General features: G+C 37.6%; 1 protein-coding gene across 6 annotated transcripts in view; it reads right to left on the reverse strand.

Moving 5' to 3' along the window:
- The window catches only part of NSUN3 (NOP2/Sun RNA methyltransferase 3), a 75,497-nt gene that overhangs the window by 31,916 nt on the left and 21,296 nt on the right, over positions 1-22,285 (reverse strand). For all 6 annotated transcript variants that reach the window (XM_032150367.2, XM_058437635.1, XM_058437634.1 and 3 more), the window contains 3 exons: positions 21,435-21,778; positions 11,711-11,865; positions 10,856-10,977 (listed from right to left, as the gene is read on the reverse strand). In XM_032150367.2, the coding sequence (XP_032006258.1) occupies positions 10,856-10,977; positions 11,711-11,865; positions 21,435-21,778 (621 nt within the window). The remainder of the gene's footprint in view (positions 1-10,855; positions 10,978-11,710; positions 11,866-21,434; positions 21,779-22,285) is intronic.

Raw genomic sequence — 22,285 nt, forward strand, 5'->3', positions numbered from 1 at the left:
ATTTAAAAGGGTTTATTCAAACCGCACGCGTGTGTGTGTGTGTTTGTGTGTGTGTTAAGAAGAAACTTTCTTCAAGTGAAATTCTACATGCTTAACCGGAAAAAGATAACCCTGCCTCTAGTTAGATTTGGTGTGCCAGGCTAAGGGGCTCTCCTGTTCATCCCTATCTGTTCCTTCAAGACAGCTCCTAAAGCGATTCTACAGAAACCCTACATCTTTACAGAGCAGAGTTTGAACGCTAATGTCCTAAATAAATCTTTGGAGGAAAAAAAATGACCATCTTTTCCTAAAGAAGTCATTTGACTCCCGCTGTAGCCAGACTAAAAAAGAAATAAAAGCCTACAAAGTTTACTAAAGGCATTTTAGTGACTCCATTTAGGTCAATGGCATGGTAAGTTCAAATTCCTGTAGTGAGTGGCAGAATGAGGCCAAATGCCAGGAAAATCTTGCTGATAGAAGAAGAAAGAGTCACAGGGACTCTTAACGGATAGGCTGAATCGTGGTTTTTCAGCCCAAGGTCCAATCCTTTGGATCATAAAAGTCGTTGTTCCCACAGAAAGAAGATTCGGGGGAGGCAAAAAGAACACAGAGCACCAAGAGATAACTAAGAATGCTCAAGTGACAAAGACGCACCTTTTCCCAAAATAGCCAGGTCATCCTCTGCTGCACGCAATGGTCACTCTTTAGAAATCTTGAAAAGTCAGTTCAAATTTTTTAAACTAGAAGAATTTATGTGCTCCCATGTTTCAAACACTTTAATATACTTATTATACTTATTTGCTCAGCTTTGTTTTGTTAAATATCCATTAAAAGCTTTTCAAATTATTAAGAAAAAAGATGTTAAACTGTTGTTAACATCTGTGGTATTTTACAAATTGAATAAACTATGGTGGGTTAATGAAACGCTTAAAGTATCATCTTATTCTGAAGACTGCTTTCTTCTAACATTAATCCATTGATAATCATTGCTCATCTGGAAAAAATCCATAACTTCCTCAGTATTTATTCCCAATAGCTTTCTTCTCTCTATGTTTGCTCTCGTGTCTACCCTCTATGTGTAATAATCTTTCTAAAATAAATGTAATTATGTAATTTCATTATTAGAAATACTTCAGTAGCTCTCCACTGTATATATAACTGTTGTGCTAAATTATGGAATAAGCTATCCCCTCATCCTCTTAATCATGTTTCCATGCCAAGCATGTAAGGGGCAAGGCTTTTATTTTCTGTCTAATAGTTGGTTGGAAGAGTTGATTGAATCCCAAGATTTAGATGTGGGACTGGAATAAAAAGCTTGCAACTGGGACTCGGGTCCAAATCATACCCCTCAATTCAGCTTCATCACAGAAGCCTGGTTGGGGTTCAGGAGTGAGCTAACATAAAAGATAAAATTGTCAAATCAGATTCACACAGACCAGAGACCTTACCCACTATCAAGCTTTACTATTTAATAATAATTTTAAGTATACAGGTAATCAAGTGGCAGAAGAGACGCAGAGAAAGGTCTGGGACTGCTGATGTAGCTCCCCAGGTCTTGCTACCAATATTGGGTATGGGCTTTCTATCTCAGAATAGATGAATTCTCTAAATCATGTTCACAGGTCACCTCACACAATGGGGAGCATTTAGGTTATGTCACAACATACCTTATGAAGTTGATACATGGTATCTCTAGGAAGCCATACCCCATAAATCTATATAGATGCTAGTTTGTGTTTACCATAGGCAATCCTAACCAGGAACATTCTGCTTAAAGCATGCCATAAATAAGAACTATCCTCTTAGCAAAACTCATTAGTCTATTTACCAAGGAGGCCAATTATCTACATGTTTATGAGAAGATTTAACTGGGTCACCTGCCTTCTTTCTTTCCTTAGGAGTGTTCCCCTGGAAATCAAAACAGAAATGGATCACAGGCCAGCTGCTATAACTCCTTCCCAAAGAGTTATCAAGCTCTTGCCTGGAACTTTAGAAAGTTGATCTTTTAATCTCCACTAGGATACATTTTTGTACTATTTCTTGCATTAATCAGATTGTGTAAGGAAAGGAGAGTTTTAGATATTCCTAACTACCTGAATAAATGAATAAATAAATGAAGCAATGGCATGTTTTCAAAAACTACTGAATAATTGAAATGTTCATGATAAAAGGCCAGGCGCAGTGGCTCACGCCTGTAATCCCAGCACTTTGGGAGGCCGAGGGAGGCGGACCACGAGGTCAGGGGATCGAGACCATCCTGGCTAACACGGTGAAACACCGTCTCTACTAAAAAAAATACAAAAAAAATTAGCCGGGCGTGGTGGCGGGTGCCTGTAGTCCCAGTTACCTGGGAGGCTGAGGCAGGAGAATGGCATGAACCTGGGAGGCGGAGATTGCAGTGAGCCGAGATCGCGCCACTGCACTCCAGTCTGGGTGACAGAGCAAGACTCCATCTCAAAAAAAACAAACAAACAAACAAAAAAGAAATGTTCATGATAAACTAAGTGGAAAAAGATATCAATTGTATATCACTATAATTCCTATTACTCTACAAACTATATGCAGCCAAAGGTAATAAATAAATCAATAAATATATATATCTTAGCTCCAGTATATTGTACTCTATTGTATATTATTATACTATAGTATAATAATATCGTATATTAGACAAATCTCTTTAGTTTAAATATTTACCTGTTGCTTATTTTGTACTCCATCCTTAACAAGAATAAGTTAGGCGTCCTTCCCTCTATTCCCCCAGCACCCTAACTGTTCTCTCTATTATAGGCCTTACCACATTTTACGATAACTGGCCTGAGGACCTTGAGAACAAGAATCATTTCCATATTTTAAAATCTGCAATGCTTAGCTAAGTTCCCAGTACAAAGTAGATAATGTTAGGCCAGGCATGGTGGCTCATGTCTGTAAACCCAGCACTTTGGGAGGCCAAGACAGGTGGATTACCTGAGGTTGGGAGTTCGAGACCAGCCAGGCCAACATGGTGAAACCCCGTCTCTGTTAAAAATACAAAAAGTAGCCAGGTATGGTGGCACACACCTGTAATCCCAGCTACTCGAGAGGCTGAGGCATGAGAATTGCTTGAATCCAGGAGGTGGAGGTTGCAGTGAGCTGAGATCATGCCACTGCACTCCAGCCTGGGCAACAGAGTGAGACTCTCTCTCAAAATAAATAAATAAATTTTAAAATGTAGATAATGTAAATAAATTAATAAAGCTGATAACATCTTATTTTCAATATTGTATTCATATTGTCAATATATATTTGACACATTTTTTATGAAAGAAAATATAATAGTTACAAATTATAGCTTTGGATGGCTCCTCGATTTTTTATCATTTCATTGAATGTGTAATATTTTGATCAGTAAACTCTTATTAAAAAGAAGTGTGTACTTTCTGCAAACAAACTGCACATTTTAAATTTCATAACCTCTGACTACTGCCACCTAAACTTAAAAGAAAAAAGAAACAAGATGAAGAATACAGAGGAGGAAGAACAGAAAGAGGAAGAAAATAATTATTAGTAGTAATTGTAGTAGTTGTTAATAGTAGTTTGCTTTTGTTTTCTGGATTCCAAACAGATGACTAAGCATACGATGACAGTATGCGACATGAACTGAATTATTAAAACTTTAAAAAGAAAACATATACATAGCTGAAGCAGTGGCGGAAATCTTCCATTCTGATAGCCCCATATAGTCAAATATTATTTTTCCAATATAAACACATCAATTTTTTGGTCACTGTGTTGATGAATGATGAAGGCCATGCTGCACAGTCACTAGGTATTCCTTATCTTAGCTCCAGTGCATCACAGAATAGATGTTAGCGTTTTTTTTTTTTTAATGTTTCTTTCAAAACACAATTCTTGCTGTCAGAGTACCACTTTTTAAGGATTGTTATCTGGATGATTTATACAAATTTTCAAAACGTTACCGAATAATCTAAGCTTCCTTTTTCAATGAGCTCACAAATTGGATTTTACTTGTCAAGCAGTGAGAAAAGAAAACCAGAAGGGGTCAGTATTTTAAATGTGATTGATTTTCTCCTAGGAAACAAATGACATGATACATTACTGCAGTAAGTTACCTATATTTTTGTTATAAATCATATTCTTCAGTTAGTGCTTTCCCACCTAAAAATCATGTAAACTTCTCTTATACAAATATCATAGTCACTTTCTAAAAAGACTACATGTATTTCATTTTCAGTGTATTTTCCCACTTTATTTTTCGTAATATATTTAAATACAAATGAGGCAAAATAATTTGATTATATAGTATGAACATACATAGCATGTAACAGGAATGACTGGCTCAAAAATTATTTTGAGAAATGATAATAAAGGCATACTTTTAAGTGGCATTCCATTCATAGAACTGGTTTATGTTCAATTATTCCTTTTATCCTTGCCCCTCATTCTCATCTCCTGAAAACAGCTTTGGGACAGATGTGTGAGAAAATTTTATATAACTTTTATCTTTATGTTCTGTAAATTCAATAGAAAATTCTAATTCTTCTACCTCTGTATGGATAAATCAAAGAGTCTTTAAGTATACAAAGAACTCATATTGTTTTGAGATCTTTCTCCTGTCATCACTGTGTCTTCCAATAAGTTTTTCATGTTAAAAAAAAAAACAGAAAACTAGTTAGATTACTATTTTTATCATTATGTATACTGCTATATGTATATTAATTTTAAAAAATTTTAAGGAGTATTACATATCTACTAACAGTTTTAAAAAAAAATTTAACATCAGTGCTGGGCACAGTGGCTCGTGCTTATGGTCTCGGCACTTGGGAGGCCAATGAGTCAGGATCACTTGGAGCCAGGAGTTCGAGACCAGCCTGGGGAATATAGTGAGACCCTGTCTCTAGAAAAAAATTTAAAAATTAGCCAAGTGTGGTAGCATGCATCTGTAGTATCAGCTGCTCAGGAGGCTTAGGTGAGAGGGTCACTTGAGCCCAGGAGATTGAGGCTGCAGTGAGTTATGATAGCACCACTGCTGCACTTTAGCCTGGGAGACAGAGCAAGACCCTCTCTCTAAAATATTTTTTTAAACAAAAATAAAAAATAAAGAAATTAACATCAAAAAACTTTTATCAAATAAGACATTAATTTTCATAAAAATGTGCCAGATTAATATCGAGTTGTAGAGTATATGGTTATAGGACACTGTCTTTCCAAAAGCTGAAATTCTGAACACTGTACAGACTGCTTATGTAACATAAATATAAATAATTTCTGGTAAAGTGACTGCATGCCTTCACGCAGTCATAAAGGGCATAAATACCTTTTTAAAAATTGAAAAATAATGATTGTAAATATTTACGGAGTATAATGTGATATCTTGGTCTATGTATACATTGTAGAAAGAGTCAATCTAGTTAATTAGCATATCACCTCACCAACCTATCATTCTTTTGTGATAAGAATATTACAAATCTATTCTTTTAGCAATTTTGAAATATACATAATTAACTGTGGTCACCACGTAGCGCGGCAGATCATTATAACTTATTCCTTCAGTCTAACTGAGAGTTAGACTTTGATCAATGTCTTACCTTTCCCCATCCTTCCCCTTCACCCTCAGCCTCCAGTAACCACCTTTATATGCTATTTCTATGAGATCAACTCTTAGATTCCACATGGAAGTGAGATCATATGGTATCTATCTTTCTGTTTCTGGCTTATTTCACTTAGCATAATGTCCTACTGTCCTACCTATGTTGTAGTAAATGACAGAATGTCCTTGCTTTTAAAGGCTGTATAAGTTCTCATGTGTATAAAGTACCTTTGAGCACCATATCTGTCAACAGACAATGTACATACAAGTCTAGCCTTTGGAAAATAGTACAATCAGAAAGTTTCCCTTATTTACCTCTTCACTATCTCTTCCACTCCTTTTCTCACTTCTGAGTGCAATCTTCTGCTCACAATATGAGGCCAGACAATATTTGTTTACCTGCATTCCAATTGCTCTTTGTAAATGAAAATAAGGATCTGCAATCAATCCTTCATATGAATGAAACTCATACACATTAATGTTTTTACTCTCTTGCATGCCTGCATTTTAAAACCTTTTATCTCATATTGTGAAATAAAAGGATTGCCTTTTGTTAACAAAAGGTAATGCAATAACTAGCTGAGGAAAGATTGGAAGACAGGCAAGAAGAAATTCTAGGTAGTGAGACAGTGATAAAACAGAGCTATTTCTGGTGATAAAATTGCTATAGTCTTTTTTTTTTTTTTTTTTTTCATTTTTTGAAGTCAAGGGCAGGAGATAAAAGAGAGACTGTGTCTGGTATTATCATTTTTTTTTTCCTTTATCTTTTTAACCCCAAGACTTGTAGATGTCAGGACTCTGATCATTTTCTCTGCCTATAGCTTGGATATCTTGCTCTCCCCCCTTTGTCATCATAATCACATAGCCAAGGGACTTGGAATTTTGGCTGCTTCAAGTCATTGCAAAACCTCTCAGCAGGCCAGGAAGCAGAGGCAGGGAATGTAGAGCAGCTGCTGAAGGAAAAGAATGGGAGATGGCTGGTGCGACAGCCTTTCCCAATCTCATATGATTACATGAAAACCTACATTCAATGTGATGTCACTTTTGTGCCCTGCCGATTTGCTATTAAAGTGATGTGCTACTAAAACCATTCCTTTAGGGAAGTAAGATGATGGAAGAGAGGATTGGCCACTACAGAAGAGCCTTAGTTGCTGGGACATAGGAAGGTGCCTATCTGGGGTTTATGCATGTGAATGATTTTTGCAATGATGATTGAAATGCTATACGATATTAAGAAAAGCTTATTAAATGATAAAAAAAAAAACCCTAAAATCTATAGCCATGTTTTGGCTATGTAAAAGCAATACTAATCAAAATAAATTATGGGAATTGCTTTACATTTATGCCTAATCATCATGCAGCATAATGATTACATCATTATTTTTGTCAGATTAACTGTGATATCAATTTAATTACAGCTATAAATTCTAAGTACTCAACCCATGTAATATACTGTTTTTAAACAATTACTTAGTCTTTTCTACATGCCAGGCACCAAATTATATGGTAGGAATAAAAATAATAAAACAATCCCTGCTCCCATGGGGCTTACAGTCTTGTCAAAAAGACAGGCACGTACCAGATAATTGAGTAGCAGAGGAACTGACAATAAATGTATCTTTAAATGAAGGTAAGGACATGAGGACAATATCCACCCCATTCCTAGGAAGTCAGGCAAGGCTTCAGTAAGGGGACGTCAGGGCTGATTCCTGAAGAATCAGTAGAGTTTGCCAGGAGAAAGGGGAGTGTAAATTAGAATAACTCTCAAAGAAATGAAACAGGAAATGCACTGGCCTCAGAAATGGGACACTGTGTGGACTGTTGAGAAACTGCATGGTTGGAAGAAAATGAGTAAGAGTCCTGAGACAATGAGGTTGCTGCAGTAAGAAGGGGCTAGGTCAAAAGAAGACTTGAGTATTACACTAACAGTATGAAGTATTGCAGCTCTTTTAGAATTCGTCTAGCAAATCCTGGTTTTCACTGGAAAATCCCCAAATTAAAAAAAAAAAAAAGAGTGTGAAATTTTGCTGGTAATGGGGAACCACTGTAGGATTTCCAGAAGGATAATTGACATGAGATTTTCATTTCAGATGTGTCACTCTGGCTTCACTGTGGAGAATCAAGCAGTATGGTTCACAACTGGAGACATGTAGGACAGTTAGCGCCCAGTTAGGTGACAATACTGGTGGCTTAGGTTAGGCTATTCAGGATGGAGAGAGTTGGGTGAACTTGAGACACATGTAATAGGTACAACTGAGACGTCTTAGTGATTGATTGAATATATGAGAAAATGGAAGGTTGGAGATGGATGTCTGACTTAGACAAATATATGGTGGTGTGGCATTTATTAAAATCGAGAAGAGAGGAAGAAGAGGCAGGTTGGTGGAATTTCTAGTCTGATTTTTTGTTTTGTCGATTTGGTGAAGATTCTCTCTCCTAAGAGAATTAGAAATTATGATTTTTATCTTAATTATTTAAGTTTCTGGAAATCTCGGATAGGTAATTGAATATGTAGGTCTGAGGCTAAGGAGAAAGATCTAAGCTTAGATTCGTATTTGAGAGATAGTCTAAGCTCACGTATTGGGAGATATCAGTTGAAGCCATCAGATAGAGAAAAGGATCAGTATCAGTAGGCTAAAGAGACCCAAAATTTGTGGGATGAGCTGATGAGGAGCGAGTTAAATAATATATGAATAAGGCATAACTGAGAAGTAGGGAGAACCAGGAAAGCCTCTGATCACAAATGTCAAGGGAAGAGAATATTTTAAGAGGGAGCAAGCAGTAAACAAAGTCCAGTGCAGCAGGGAGTATAAAGTGGTATAGCCTTTTTGGAGAACAATTCAACACAGCTATTAAAATATTTGATCCTCAATTCTACTTCTCAATGCTCATTTAATCAGGAAAAATGCTAGTAGACTTGTCTGATGAGACAAATTAAAGAACGGTTTATAAAAGTAAACAAACAAAAACAAACAACGTAAATATCCAGAAATAGAGGATTAAAGGATTAAAAAGGAATACAATAGATCCTCTTGAATGTTTCACGTAAGTTAAAGAGAACAAAGTAGACCTACGTGGAAAAGACTAAGAAACATTTGGTAAAAAAAAATTTAAAAAGACCATGTAACAGAAGAATATACATATCATGATAAAAGTTATTTTCAAATGTATTTCACTATATGCAGATACTAATCCAACAGTTAACTCTAAGAAGAAAGGTGATATTTGGTTGGGCATGTGGCCACCAGGGCCTTTTGCTTCATTTGTATTATTTGATTTATTTTTTTACAATGAAAATGGTTTCATGTGTTACCTGTATAATTAAAAATATATTTTAAAAATTCTAAAAATTTTAAAAATTAATAGTTCTTTAATAAGAATAGGTTTGAAAGAGTAAAGGAAACAGAAGATAAAATATAATTAATTGAGACAAAATGGGAGGAAAAACAGTAGACAGAATATATCACAGAAAACCTGGTAATAGAAAGAAGAGGAAGTCAGGGGCAGATTTGTCAGAAGACAGATAGAGAAGAAAAATAATATTCTCAGAAAGCCTGTTTGCTTACTTATTGTTTTAAAAAATTTAGATCACAATGTTAACAAGCCATCACAAGATTTAGTATCTGTTACAGAAAGGCTGGTTGTACAGGAAAATTAAAAATGAGGTGGGGATCTGCCTCATCCTGTAAACCACACTTTGGGAGGCCAAGGCGGGCAGATCACTTGAGGTCAGGAGTTTGAGACCAGCCTGGTCAACATGGTGAAACCCCCGTCTCTACTAAAAATACAAAAATCAGCCAGGCGTGGTTGTGGTCACCTATAATCCCAGCCACTTGGGAGGCTGGGGCATGAGAATCGCTTGAACCCAGGAGGCAAATGTTGGAGTGAGCCGGATCACACCACTGCACTACGGTCTGGGTGACAGAGCAAGACTCTATCTCAAAAAACAAACAAACAAACAAAACGAAGAAGCCAAATCAATATAGCTTAGGTGAGAAAAATGATTTAGAGAAGGATCTAGGTCATCTCAAAGCTAATAACACAAAGGGTAAAAGGGAACGGTGGTATAAAGTTTTCAAAATATCTTAGTGTTACATGAAAGGTGGACATCAGAAGTATACAAACAAATGGTCTAACTGCTGAAATGTTCAGAAAAGCCTTCTGATAAGTACTACCAAGAATCACCATAATGAGCTGAGACGTAATCTGATACAAGGCTATGTATTAGTATTGGTTATAATATTTAGGTAATGGTATATGTTTATTGCTGTGTATCAGTCAGAAGTTGGAAATGCATACTGTCATTCACTGTCTTTCTACGTGCAAGAGGTAATGAGTGATTAAGGTACCATTTAGTTGTATTTTAAATATTATAGATAATTTTGCTTTAGTGGCCGGGCGTGGTGGCTCACGCCTGTAATCCCAGCACTTTGTGAGGCCAAGGCGGGCAGATTACGAGGTCAGGAGTTCAAGACCAGCCTGACCAACACAGTGAAATCCTATCTCTACTAAAAATACAAAAAAAAAAAAAAAAAAATTAGCTGGGCTTGGTGGCGCACACCTGTAATCCTAACTACTCAGGAGGCTGAGGTAGGAGAATAGCTTGAACTTGGGAGGTGGAGGTTGCAGTGAGCTGAGATTGCACCACTGCACTGCAGCTTGGGTGACAGAACGAGACTCTGTCTCAAAAACAAACAAACAAACAAATTTGGTTTAGCATTAAACAAGAGGAATTACATGGGAGTAGGGCATATGTCAAAATTGCTGTTGGAACCCGAACAATAATGTTCCAAAATGGCTCTGTTCTTAATGAAACCAAATATTCAGTGGCCAGGTCCTTCTGGAAAATTCTCAGAGGGGAGACAAGCACTAACAACTAGCTACAACTTGCTAGGGGCTGATTCATCCAGAACATTAACAAAACAAGCATCCTGATTCAAAGCTATTCCTAAGGGGCTGCTCAGATTCTGGTAAAAGAAACAGGGCTATGAACCCCCAGGCTTGGGTCCCAGTGAGCAAACAACTTTGAACTACAGTAAAATTGTCTATGCCCTTTAAAAGACAATGCACAGCAATACTACACGTCACTGGGGGTGGAGGGAGGGGCGGTGAGCATTACAGTATGAGTGATAAAGGGGAAGAAGTTGGGAATTTTTTGAGTACAGCCTTTGGGGGAATAATCATTGACACCTACAAAGCAAGCCCTCCACTGGGGGCCTGACATGTTCTATTACGCCTGTGTAAATTACATCAGACACCAAAATACACTTTTGTATTAACAGTCCTTACCTTAAGAGCTCTAGCTGTAGAAGAGGCAAATTCCTCCTTTGACTTATCCTACAGGATGCCTTCTGAGAGTCAGAAGAAAACAACCAGCTTCGATCATTTGAACACGGAGCATCCACTAACACCTAGAGAAAAAAAAGGCAAGTGATGCAAATATGTACTGACAATCTATTCTCAGGCATGAAGTAGATAGAGAAGTTCTCTAAAACATGGTAAACAAATAGCAAATAAGTAAAAACATTTCTTTTTTAACTGAAAATACGCCACAGTAAGTTTTTCCTTATGACATTTCCTCACTCTTTTCAGAAAAACTTACCATGTACTTTCAGTGTTTGTTTTTGGGGGCTTAGGATGGGAGAATTAAAGTTTACTATGTCTACTAACGCTATTTGATATCCTTGACAACCACAGCAAAAACTTTTACAAAAGTTACTCATTGTAATCAGACATTAATATATTGCTGAATTCTCAGCACTTATTTCTAAGAACTAATATTTCAATTTCAGCTTACTGAAATGACCTCTTTTTCTTCAACTGTCATACTCTGATATGAAATGTTACTGAATTAAAGCAATACAGTACTGACCCAAATAATATCCGATCTTTTCCTGAGTATCTTTGAGTTACCTGCCAATATCAAACATTCTATAATCCTCAATCCCAATGTTACTGCTTCCTTTGAACCATGCTGACCATCAAATGAAAACTGCTTCCATGTTCACTTTATCAAAATTTTCCGGGGTACTGAGAAACTGTATCAGGCTATGTCTGAGAACAGATGGAAAATAACAACCACAAAGCAACATAATAGTGGTATTATTGGGCGTCCATCAGTTTGTCACAATGTAATAAAAGTACCTTGTCAAACATTTCAGGCTGGGCATCTCCCATTTTTCTGCCATCCAATTCAGACACATTAATTACATTTATCAAAGGCTGTGGGATGAAAGATTCTAACGTCTGCCTCAGCCACCTCAATCTCAGACTATCATATTCATTACAATGAAGATAACCTAAAGAAAAAGGATTAAAAAGTTTCAAATGAAGGCAATGGAACTGTTAAATTTCTACTTTTCGGGAAATAAATTTCAGAAAGAAATTAACTCATCATAATTATGCAGAAATAGGGCTCAGAGGTAAACATTATAATTTTCTTATGCTTTAAAAACAGAAATAAGATATATGTGTATGTATATATAGATACACATACCTACTACATAAAACATTTACAATAGTCATGCCTACACAATCTCTCAGAAGCTCTCAGCACTTGCTCCACCAAGTTTAATTTTATTAGAGGTAAAACCTATAAAAATTATAGATTCCTAAAGATATGTTATACAACCAATACCTCAGACATGGCTCTCACTCTAAAGAACTAACGCTTAAGAGTAAACACAAGTGGTAATTCAGGTGCAAGAAGATGAAACTCACATTGGGGCAGATGTAGGAACTGTCCTGGCTTAAAAGCTTCCTGTCCCACAGGAACCATTATTCATTTTAACAACTCTGCAGGCTTTCAGTGTCTCCACAGGGACATGCCCAGTTATAAGAATCATTGCACTCAGAAGACCCAAAGCATGGCACCTCTATCAGGTCTCTAGGGGTTATTTATTCTTTCTCCCAGCCCACATGCAGTTTACCAATCAGGGTCATTTTTATAAGCAATCTCGCCTAAAAAATAGCAACAATCTCTGTCAGGTTACCAAGGAAACAATACCAGAGAACTAACTGAACATTACATTTCAACGTAGAAGGGAAAAAAGATTGTAAAGCCTTTGCTCAAATACATACATACATACATATACACATACATATATATGTGTATATGTATGTGTGTATATATGTATGTGTATATGTATGTGTGTATGTATTTTAACAACTCCACAGGCTTTCAGTGTCTCCACAGGGACATGCCCAGTTACATATTTTTTTTTTCTGATTGTCATTCCACTGTTAAAAAGTTAAAAAAAAAACTTTCAATGACTTCCCATCATCCACTGAATAAAGTTCATATGCAGAGTCCTTAAATCAAGGTCCGTAATAGCCAGACCTCAGGACAATCTTTCCATTTTAATCTCCCACTATTTCCCCAGTATACTCTGTGCTCTACCAAACTTAATGGACTATTCCATTTCCCAAACATACTCTGTACTTCTCTTATTTATCTCACATGAGAGGTGTTTCTGTGTATGGCTTACCTTCTCTACTACCAGGGCTCCATATTTCTTCTTTCTTTTTTTTTTTTGAGATGCAGTCTTGCTCTGTTGCCCAGGCTGAAGTTCAGTGGCATGATCTCGGCTCACTGTAACCTCCGACTCCCAGGTTCAAGTGATTCTCCTGCCTCAGCCTCCCAAGTAGGTGGGATTACAGGTGCGCATCACCATGTCTGGCTAATTTTTGTATTTTTAAATTTTTGTATTTTTAGTAGAGACGGGGTTTCGCCATGTTGGCCAGGCTGGTCTGGAACTCCTGACCTCAGGTGACCTACCCACCTCGGCCTCCCATTGTGCTAGGATTACAGGCGTGAGCCACTGTGCCTGGCCCAGGGCTCCATATTTCTATAGGGAAGGCACTCAGGAGATGGCATCAATTTTGTTGAGAAGAAGAGTAGAAAATCATCTTAAAGCACATCTGTACAGCTAGTTTTCATGTTTATTTTGGGTGTCTTTTGGAGGACTCACTAATGGAACTTAAACAGGTGTCTAAAAGCCCTTGTCTTAGCCTGAAATCACTATAAAACAATGTAAGACAGAAGTTCATGGTATGGACAGGGTGCAATTCTAAGGAAGCAAAAGTGAGAGAAAAAACGAAGTAAATCACGGAAGGAGCATGACAGATACAGGAGGATTTGTAATCAAGCTGCCTAGAGCTTTGGTCAGTCTCTCAGGGCAACTCTACAGTTTGAAATTACAGAGCCTTGTCAGGAACTGGAGGTTAGTGGAGCAAGGAGGAAGAACAATCTGCTGGCTGCTTTTTGTCTCTTTCTCTCATTGGTTAAAGTCCATAACAAGAGCTGATAACTTCTACGAACTTCGGGGTTGTGTACCTGACCCCTTCAGGCAACTGCTAAAAAAAACCAGACAGTACCCAAGGCCAGGTATTGCAAGCACACAGGTGAGGTGATCTCTGCTTGACAGCTGGCACTCATTGGGAGGCTCTTCAATTTGTGGCAGTGGTAGCATTAGCAGAAGATAACTGCATGAATGGCATGAACCTTTGCTAGGGTTTCTCCAGTCTCTGGAAACAATTCAAGTGGCTCCAGCCATGAGGTGAGGGAAGGGAGTAAAGATGAAGCCAAACATATCTTTAGTGATGCATAAGTTGGGTCCACAAGATAACCCCCAAAGTCACCCCTGCCATTGTTCACCACTGCCTATCAAATACTAAGGGTCTCAGAGGAAAGAGGTCTTACTCACGTTTCATTCAATTTTCCTCTTTTTCTAGTTTAAATGTTTTACATTCTATTTTGACTTTTTTAGTGGTAACCCAAAAGACTTTTAACATGCACGTGTTAAGAAAAATCTAAGCTAAGTCAATTTTCACCAACTTCCCTAAAAGATACAAGAATCTTGTAACACTCTTCAGATGCTACTGTTACTGTATATCTGGGTTTTCTTTGGACTTACATTTTTTGGCCCCACAAAACATTATCATGGTCTTCTATAGCCAATGATGGTTAGGCATTCCCCACATAATATCCCACCTTTGCTATTCATTTTTTTTCTAACTCCTATCTTCCATCTTGGATGGCTTTCTTTTTTCCTGAAGCACATCCTTCAGAATTGTTGGTGACAAACTCTTAATCTCTCTCTCTCTTCCTCTATTTTGCTTTTGCTCTTTAGGAGCATTATTGACTGAATATATTTCTGGATTGACAGTCATCTTTTATATTCCTTTGAACGCTGGTTCTCAAGAGTCAACCCTCTGTCCATTGTTCCTTTGAAAGTAAGCTCTCCATTCTTTCTGGTTGCTATTAAGGTCTTCTCTTTATTTTCAGCGTTCTGCAACTTCACTATAATGATTTCAGAGCGTACTTTCTCTAAGTTGAAGACAGGCAGTTTTCCTTGCAGTTATTTGGAGAGGACAATTTCTTCCTAGTTTACCTTATATGGTGGGTATAAGGTAAACCCCCACTTTGAATCCCAGCTTGATGTAAGTGAATCTTCTATTAGATGCTCTACTTGGGTAGGCTCTGGCTTTGTTTTTTATTCCTTCACTCTCATGAAGCAATAAAAAACATGTAAGTTTTCCACGTTAAGCAAATGTTCTCAGGTCAAAAGCCAGCTTCAGTACATAATTTACCTTCAAGGTTCCCACTATCTCTTAGATTTTGGCCACCAAGTATTTAAAGATAATTGATGCATTTAAAAAATTTTGTTTAATATTATATCCTACATTTTTAGTTATTTTCTTGAGGGGGGTTGGTTAGGGTACGCAGTCTGTCACACCGCAGGAAACAGAAGTCTTCATCATTTCTATATCCCTTACCTCTATACACATAGCATCCAATACCTTGCATTTAGTATGTGCACACTAAATGTAGATGACTTGATTGAAGCATGGCATTATAATAAGAATATTTAAATTATTATGACTGAAAATCAGGGCAGCTTTTCATTAAATTATATATAGTCTGAGTGAAGATTCTCAAGTCAGCATTTTAAAACAGCTTCCAGCAGAATTATTGCTTAGATGTAGATTTTATTTGAAATGGTCTTAGGTTGGTTAAACTTTTTAAAAACATGAAATATAAAGTGTCACAACACAAGTTTCATATATATACTAACACTTACTACACTGAGACAATTTTGTGCTTAAATTGTCGAAAACAAACCAAATCTTAATTTTTGTTTTCATCTTAACAGGAAAAGGGGCAAATTTAACAAATTCCTGAGGATTTAGCATTGGTACATGGCAATCTTTGGTCCAAGGCAAGAAACTGAAATTGGTAGTTTCATTCATTCATTTATTTTAGTAGACCTAACTTAAAAACAATAATCTTGCCTTCTTTCCAGTTTTTCCAATTATTCTTTGGAGCCATAAGCTATAATTTACGATCATTTTCTATGTTCCTCTCAATATTATAATTGGAATAATGATACTGTCCTATGTACTAAAAGTGTTAGTGGGAGGTAAATCTATATAGGTCTGCAGCAACTTCAATTCTTGCCTCCTCAGAAGAAAGAATTAGACTGAGGGGCATAAGGCAGAAAAAGAGACCAAGCCAAGTTTAAGATCAAGAGTGGAAGTTTATTTAAAAGCTTTAGAGCAAGAGAGAAAGGACAGTTCACTTGGAAGAGACCCAAGCGAGCACTTTGGAGGTCAAGTGCCCCGTTTAACCTTAATCCTAGGACTTTATACGCTGGCCCACTTCTGGCGTCTTGCACCCCTCTTCCTTCATTCTTCCTTAAGGGTGAGCTCCCCACATGCACAGTGCCCTCCTTATACTTGGGAGGTGAGCACGCACAGTGTGTTTAGAAACTTGTATGCATGCTCACCTGAGGCTTTCTTCCCTTTTCAGTGGAATGCCCCCGGAAGGTCATACTCTGCCATTTTGTCTCTTTATGCACATGCTTGAGCTCACTTGCCTAATTCCTGAGATTTTATTGGAAGCTGATTACCAATTTCAAATGCTTTTATCTGTTTGGGAAATTGCTTCTCTGTGGTGCCTGCGATGAATTATCACTTTAGTGTGACAACTGTGGAGCATCAGGAAATTGCCTCTCCCTGGCACTGGCTGCCAATTATCATTTTTAGAGAGGCAGGGTGATAACAGCCAAGTCATCGCCTGATGGTTGCCTGACATTCCTGGTAGATGGGGGTTAGCCCTCTCCTGCCCCACTCATGCCTGATTACCTGTAAAAAAAAGTGCTGCAAAGGATAATGGTAAGTTTCTTTAAACTTACCTGGAAGCAATGTTACAAATTCACAAAAGAACAAAATGGTGATGATGAATTTGTTAAAATGTGGTTGACATTAGATTAACATGCACTTGACAGTACAACCACTTTGAGATTCTGGTTTATTAAGGACTTGTTATGGACTAGGCCAGTGCTATCTGCTGCAGACACAAAGATAAATAATAATATGGGCCAGGCATGGGGGCTCACGCCTGTAATCCCAGCACTTTGGGAGGCCAAGGCAGGTGGATCACTTGAGGTCAGGAGCTCGAGACCAGCCTGGACAACATGGTGAAACCCCATTTCTACTAAAAATACAAAAATTAGGTATGGTGGCATGTGCCTATAATCCCAGCTACACAGGAGGCTGAGGCATGAGAATTGCTTGAACCAAGGAGGCAGAGATTGCAGTCACCCGAGATCACACCATTGCACCCCAGCCTAGGCGACACAGCGAGACTCTATGTCTAAAAAAAAAAAAAAGGATCTGTCCCTATGCTCCAGGACACTAACAGAGGATGCTACAGAAGTCAGCATTTGTGTATTACTGGTAGACCCTGAAATAGTCCATAGCACAACTACAACAATGAAAACCTGAGTTCAGCTCTGCCACTTACCTTAGGCAATTTGGTACTTCTCCTTGTCTCAGATAAATCTTTAAAATGGGAATAATAATACCCAACTCACAGAGCTGGAGAGTTAAATAATGGCCACCAGTGATAGTCACAGTTCCTCAGAGCCCTAGGACTTTAGGAAGATTTATATATGAGGATATAACAAAAGATGTTGGGAGAAAGTGAGGGAAAGAAAAAATAAATAAAAAACAAGATGTTGGAAGCAGAGACTACTAAAAAAATGTTTGAAAAGCAGAGATTTAAGCAATGTGGTTAACACAGTCCTTAGCACATACAAAGTGTTACAAAATGGTTATTATTTTCATTATCACAAAGAAGATGCACCTAATGCAGGGAGTTCAGAGAAGGCATTCCAGGAAAGTTAAATCCTGAAGTATAATCTGAAGGATGAAAAGGAGCAGGGGAAAAGAAAGGAAAAAGTGACACCTGTAGAATGCAAAAAGGACTAGAGATGAAGAAGCAGGAAGGAGAGCAAAAGCAATTAAACCAAGAAAGGAGTCTTTTCAGTCTTCTCTACTAACCAGATATCAAAAAATTATCACTATTGGATGCAGTGGCTCACATCTGTAATCCCAGCATTTTGGGAGGTTAAGGCAGGCAGACTGCTTGAGCCCAGGAGTTCGAAGCCAGCCTGGGCAACATAGTGAAACCCCATCTCTACAAAAAATACAAAAATTAGCCACGTGTGGTGGCATGTGCCCAGTCCCAGCTACTTGGGAGATTGAGGAGGGAGGATGCCTTGAACCCAGGAAGTCAAGGCTGCAGGGAGCCAAGGTTGCACCACTGCACTCCAGCCTGAGCAACAGAGTGAGACCTTGTCTCAAAAAACCAAAAAAATTGTCACTGACATCAAAGAGATTTTCATGTCTAGAGGGACATAGCCTTCAGCCAGAAAGTTGACTAAGACACTCCACCAAGCTGGGTCATCCTTAGTTAATATGCTAATATTTTCCCATTTAGAATCCATATTGTTTGCTCTTTTTCTGCCAAGACCAGGACATTAAAAAGGCTATGTTAACAAAAACCATGGTCAGTCCATCACTGTGGTAAACAGGTGAGAGCAGCTGAACCAACAGAAAGTAGACTCTTTTTTTTAAATCATCCTAAAACATAAGCTTTGTAATCATTCAAAGCCATGAGTCTCTTGGCCCAGAATAAAGGCCAGTACTGATCTAAAGAAATTTGGTGTACAAATGCACATTTAGTGCAGCCATCATTTTACATTTTACTTATAAAAGCTTTGATTAGTATTGCTTCTACATTCCAAATTCAAGCACTGTAGCTAACCTAATTTGGGCTTTAAGCATCAGCATGAAGACATCTGTACTTCTTAGTAAATCATTATCATTAGTCCTACTTAGATGAAAAGCTACTTTACTTGGAACACTGCCTGTAGTTCATTGCCCTTGATATAAGAACAGGAAGATTCTTCTCAACTTCAAACTCCTAGAATATATCAGTTTGCCTTTGGGTTCCTAATCAAATCAACTTTGCTACTATAAATGTGTAAAATATTTATAGCCTACTAATGAGGATAATTTAGGATTAAAATGTCCTCTCTTCAAAATGGTAACCAAATTTGACATCTCCCTTCCATCCTTTATAATACTAAAATTCTATATCCTGAATTAATTAGTATAAGCTTTTTAACTTAAAAACAATGTCAAACGACATAGAGTAGAAGTAAAAATAAGTGCTCCTTATAACATACAATTTCACAAAACTTCAGCTCAAATTATAAAAATAATGAGGTAAACTTGTAAAGTAACATTTTTGCTGTGATTTCTTATTCTAAAATACAGCAAGCTTCAATAGCTGAGTTTTAACCAGAACTCTAAAACACTGGGCATACTTCCTCCTAAATATACAGTTAACTGATATATTTGTACCAATGCCTAGTACAACTGGATTCACATTTCTCATAAAAGAATTTTAGATCTATTTCAACAGGGAATGCTCTCATATAAAAGTATAAAAGCAGTCTTCAAACTGGAACATACATGCCTTGGGGATACATACCAATGTTCTAAGGGACAGGAAGGCTTGGACAGTTTCAAAAGAATCCATTTTCAGATCATCAACTGCCTAAAGGAGGAGAACACTTCCAGTGGGGCATCTCCTTTCACATGGCCCTTCACCAACTTTACAAATGACAAGCAAGCTTCCCACACATCTAGAATCTTATTATGGCAGAATGTGCCAGGGTGTAGAAACCTCCAGAACATCGAACAAGGGCAGTTCAAAACATCAGTCTCTTGGCTGAGAAAGTGAGTAAGTCAGGCACAGTGGCTCACAGCACTTAGGGAGGCCCAGGTGGGCAGGTCACTTGAGGTCAAGAGTTTGACACCAGCCTGGCCAACATGGTGAAACCCCATCTCTGCTAAAAATATAAAAATTAGCCAGGCATGGTGGTGGGCGCCTGTAATCCCAGCTACTCGGCAGGCTGAGGCAGGAGAATCACTCGAACCTGGGAGGCAGAGGTTGGAGTGAGCTGATATCACGCCACTGCACTCCAGCCTGGGAGACACAGCGAGACTCCATCTCAAAAAAAAAAAAAAAAAAAAAAAAAAGGCAACACTGCCTTTTGTAATTGAGATGGTTTCACGTCGTTTGCTTTCAACAAAATCAAAAATGGACTTAAAGAGTGCTTACCTAATAGATCTTTAAAATAATGCTTGATGAAAGATCCGTATGTGATCTGAGGCTACAAATCAGAAGTTTGAAGAACCAGTAAAACAACTGTAACACAATTCTCTCTGGGACAGGATCTCACTCTGTTTCCCAGGCTGAAGTGGAGTGGTACAATCTCAGCTCACTGTAATCTCTGCCTCCCAGGCTCAAGCAATCCTCCTACCTCAGCCTCCCGAGTAGCTGGGACTACAGACATGCACCACCATACCCAGCTAATTTTTTGAATTTTTTTGTACAGACAGGGTTTTCCCATGTTGCCCAGGCTGGTCTAGAACTCCTGAGCTCAAGCGATCCGCCTGCCTTGGCTTCCCAAAGTGCTGGGATTACAGGCACGAGCCACCGCGCCCAGCCAACATTTCCATCTTCTTATCTGTGTGAACAGCACTGGCATCTATAAAAACAGAACCATCACACAAAAAACAGACAGAATTGATGCTGAACTCTGCCTCATCTAGTAGTAAGTAACATTTATTCAGAGAAGCCTGTATTAGCTTTTTAAAAAAAGAATTAGTTTTAAAAGAAAAATTATTAAGAAAAAATTTATAGTAAATGTTGACTTGTTACTTTTAACAAATATTTGTAAAACTGTGTATCACTTTGGTTCTAATAATAATGGTAATGAAAAAGTCACTTGAAAAGACTTTTTGGCTGTCCAATACTATACCCTCTTCTCACATGTGGCTATGAACACCTGAAATGTGGCTAGTCTCAATTGAAATGTGATGTAACTGTAACATAACCAATTTTAAAGACCTGTGAAAAAAAGAGAATGTAAAATATCTTATTATTTCTATTTTGATTACATATTGAAACAATATTTTGAATGTATTGGTTCAATGTATTATTCAAATTAATTTCACCTGTTTCTTTCTACTTTTTAAAATGGAACTACTTAAATATTTAAGGGTATATATGTACTTCACATTATATTTCTACTGAAAAGAATTGCCTTAGAATCTTATAGTCTATTGACATCAAAAAATTATTTTAAATGTATATGTTTTTGTTGCAGAAAAGTATGACAGGGATATCTACATAAGACTCTCAAGTATAAAGGTAAACAATAAAAAATACCTATCAGGCTTATCAGCATTCATATTATCTGACAGATTTGTATTTGCGAAATGTTGAAGTTTTGTTCCCAATCACCTGCTAGAATTAAATTGCTGAAAAAAATGTTATTTATACTGACTTCCTCAGCAAAAATTTCCATTCTTTTCCACAGTATCTCAGTTTTCAGGCTTCCCGAGTTTGCAAATTCAATCTTATGTTTCTCCCCACATATACTTTCAAAATTCTCTGTAACATACAGATATTAAAAAGTTGTTGAATACTGAAAGGAAAGCACACTACCTGGACAAGCACACTGCAGCAGAGCTATTGATTTGCCTCCAGGAGCAGCACACAGATCCAGAACCCTCTCCCCATCCCTTAATTCCAGAGCCAATACTGGGAGAAGAGAAGCAGCATTTAGGAGATAATATTTTTTCAGGTTTCCAATTTGGTGTCTTTCTGAAGTGATTCGGCCCGGAGTTCTGCTAAGGTAACACTTCATTGATTTAGGACAGTTGGGTAAAGATCCCTGAAAGAGTGTGTGATAGCCCTTCAAATGTAAATCCTTTTCCAGTTCAAAAGGATAATTGAATCGGTTAAGCAGGACAGCATATTGCCAGCATGATGGAGATGTTAGTATCTCCCTAGAAATAGAAAAAGAGAAAATAAGAGAATATTAATATTATACATACCAATACAATTTTATATTACAAATCAGGTGAATGTGGTCCTAGTTTTACACTTCACTTACCTGTGATTTTAAGAGACAGGATCAGTATTCCTGACTCTTCCTTTTGCCTCATGAGGCTCTGATAGGACTGAATCCAGCATTGTTATGATCCTGTCTTTATTTTAAAAACTGGTATTTCGTTCATTGTGGCTTTTCAAAAACTAATTGTGATCACTGAAATATTATATTATTGAGGCAAGAGAATAGAGTGTGGAGACAGGGAACCTAAGGCCATTTCATGCTGACTTCCTAGAACCAAACTGAAAGGAAAACCCTAACTTTCCATGCCTAAGTAACAAAAGAACCAGGGGCTACTCTCTTTGCAAACCCCCACATTTTCTGCATGGCAAATGGGAAATTAAAAGTACCTCTAATTTGTTGCTTTTTGCAACCAATCACATGCTTGCACAGAAGTGCAACT

The sequence above is a fragment of the Hylobates moloch genome, unplaced genomic scaffold (genome assembly GCF_009828535.3).
Source record: "Hylobates moloch isolate HMO894 unplaced genomic scaffold, HMol_V3 SCAFFOLD_4, whole genome shotgun sequence".
In the NCBI taxonomy this organism is placed as follows: domain Eukaryota; kingdom Metazoa; phylum Chordata; class Mammalia; order Primates; family Hylobatidae; genus Hylobates; species Hylobates moloch.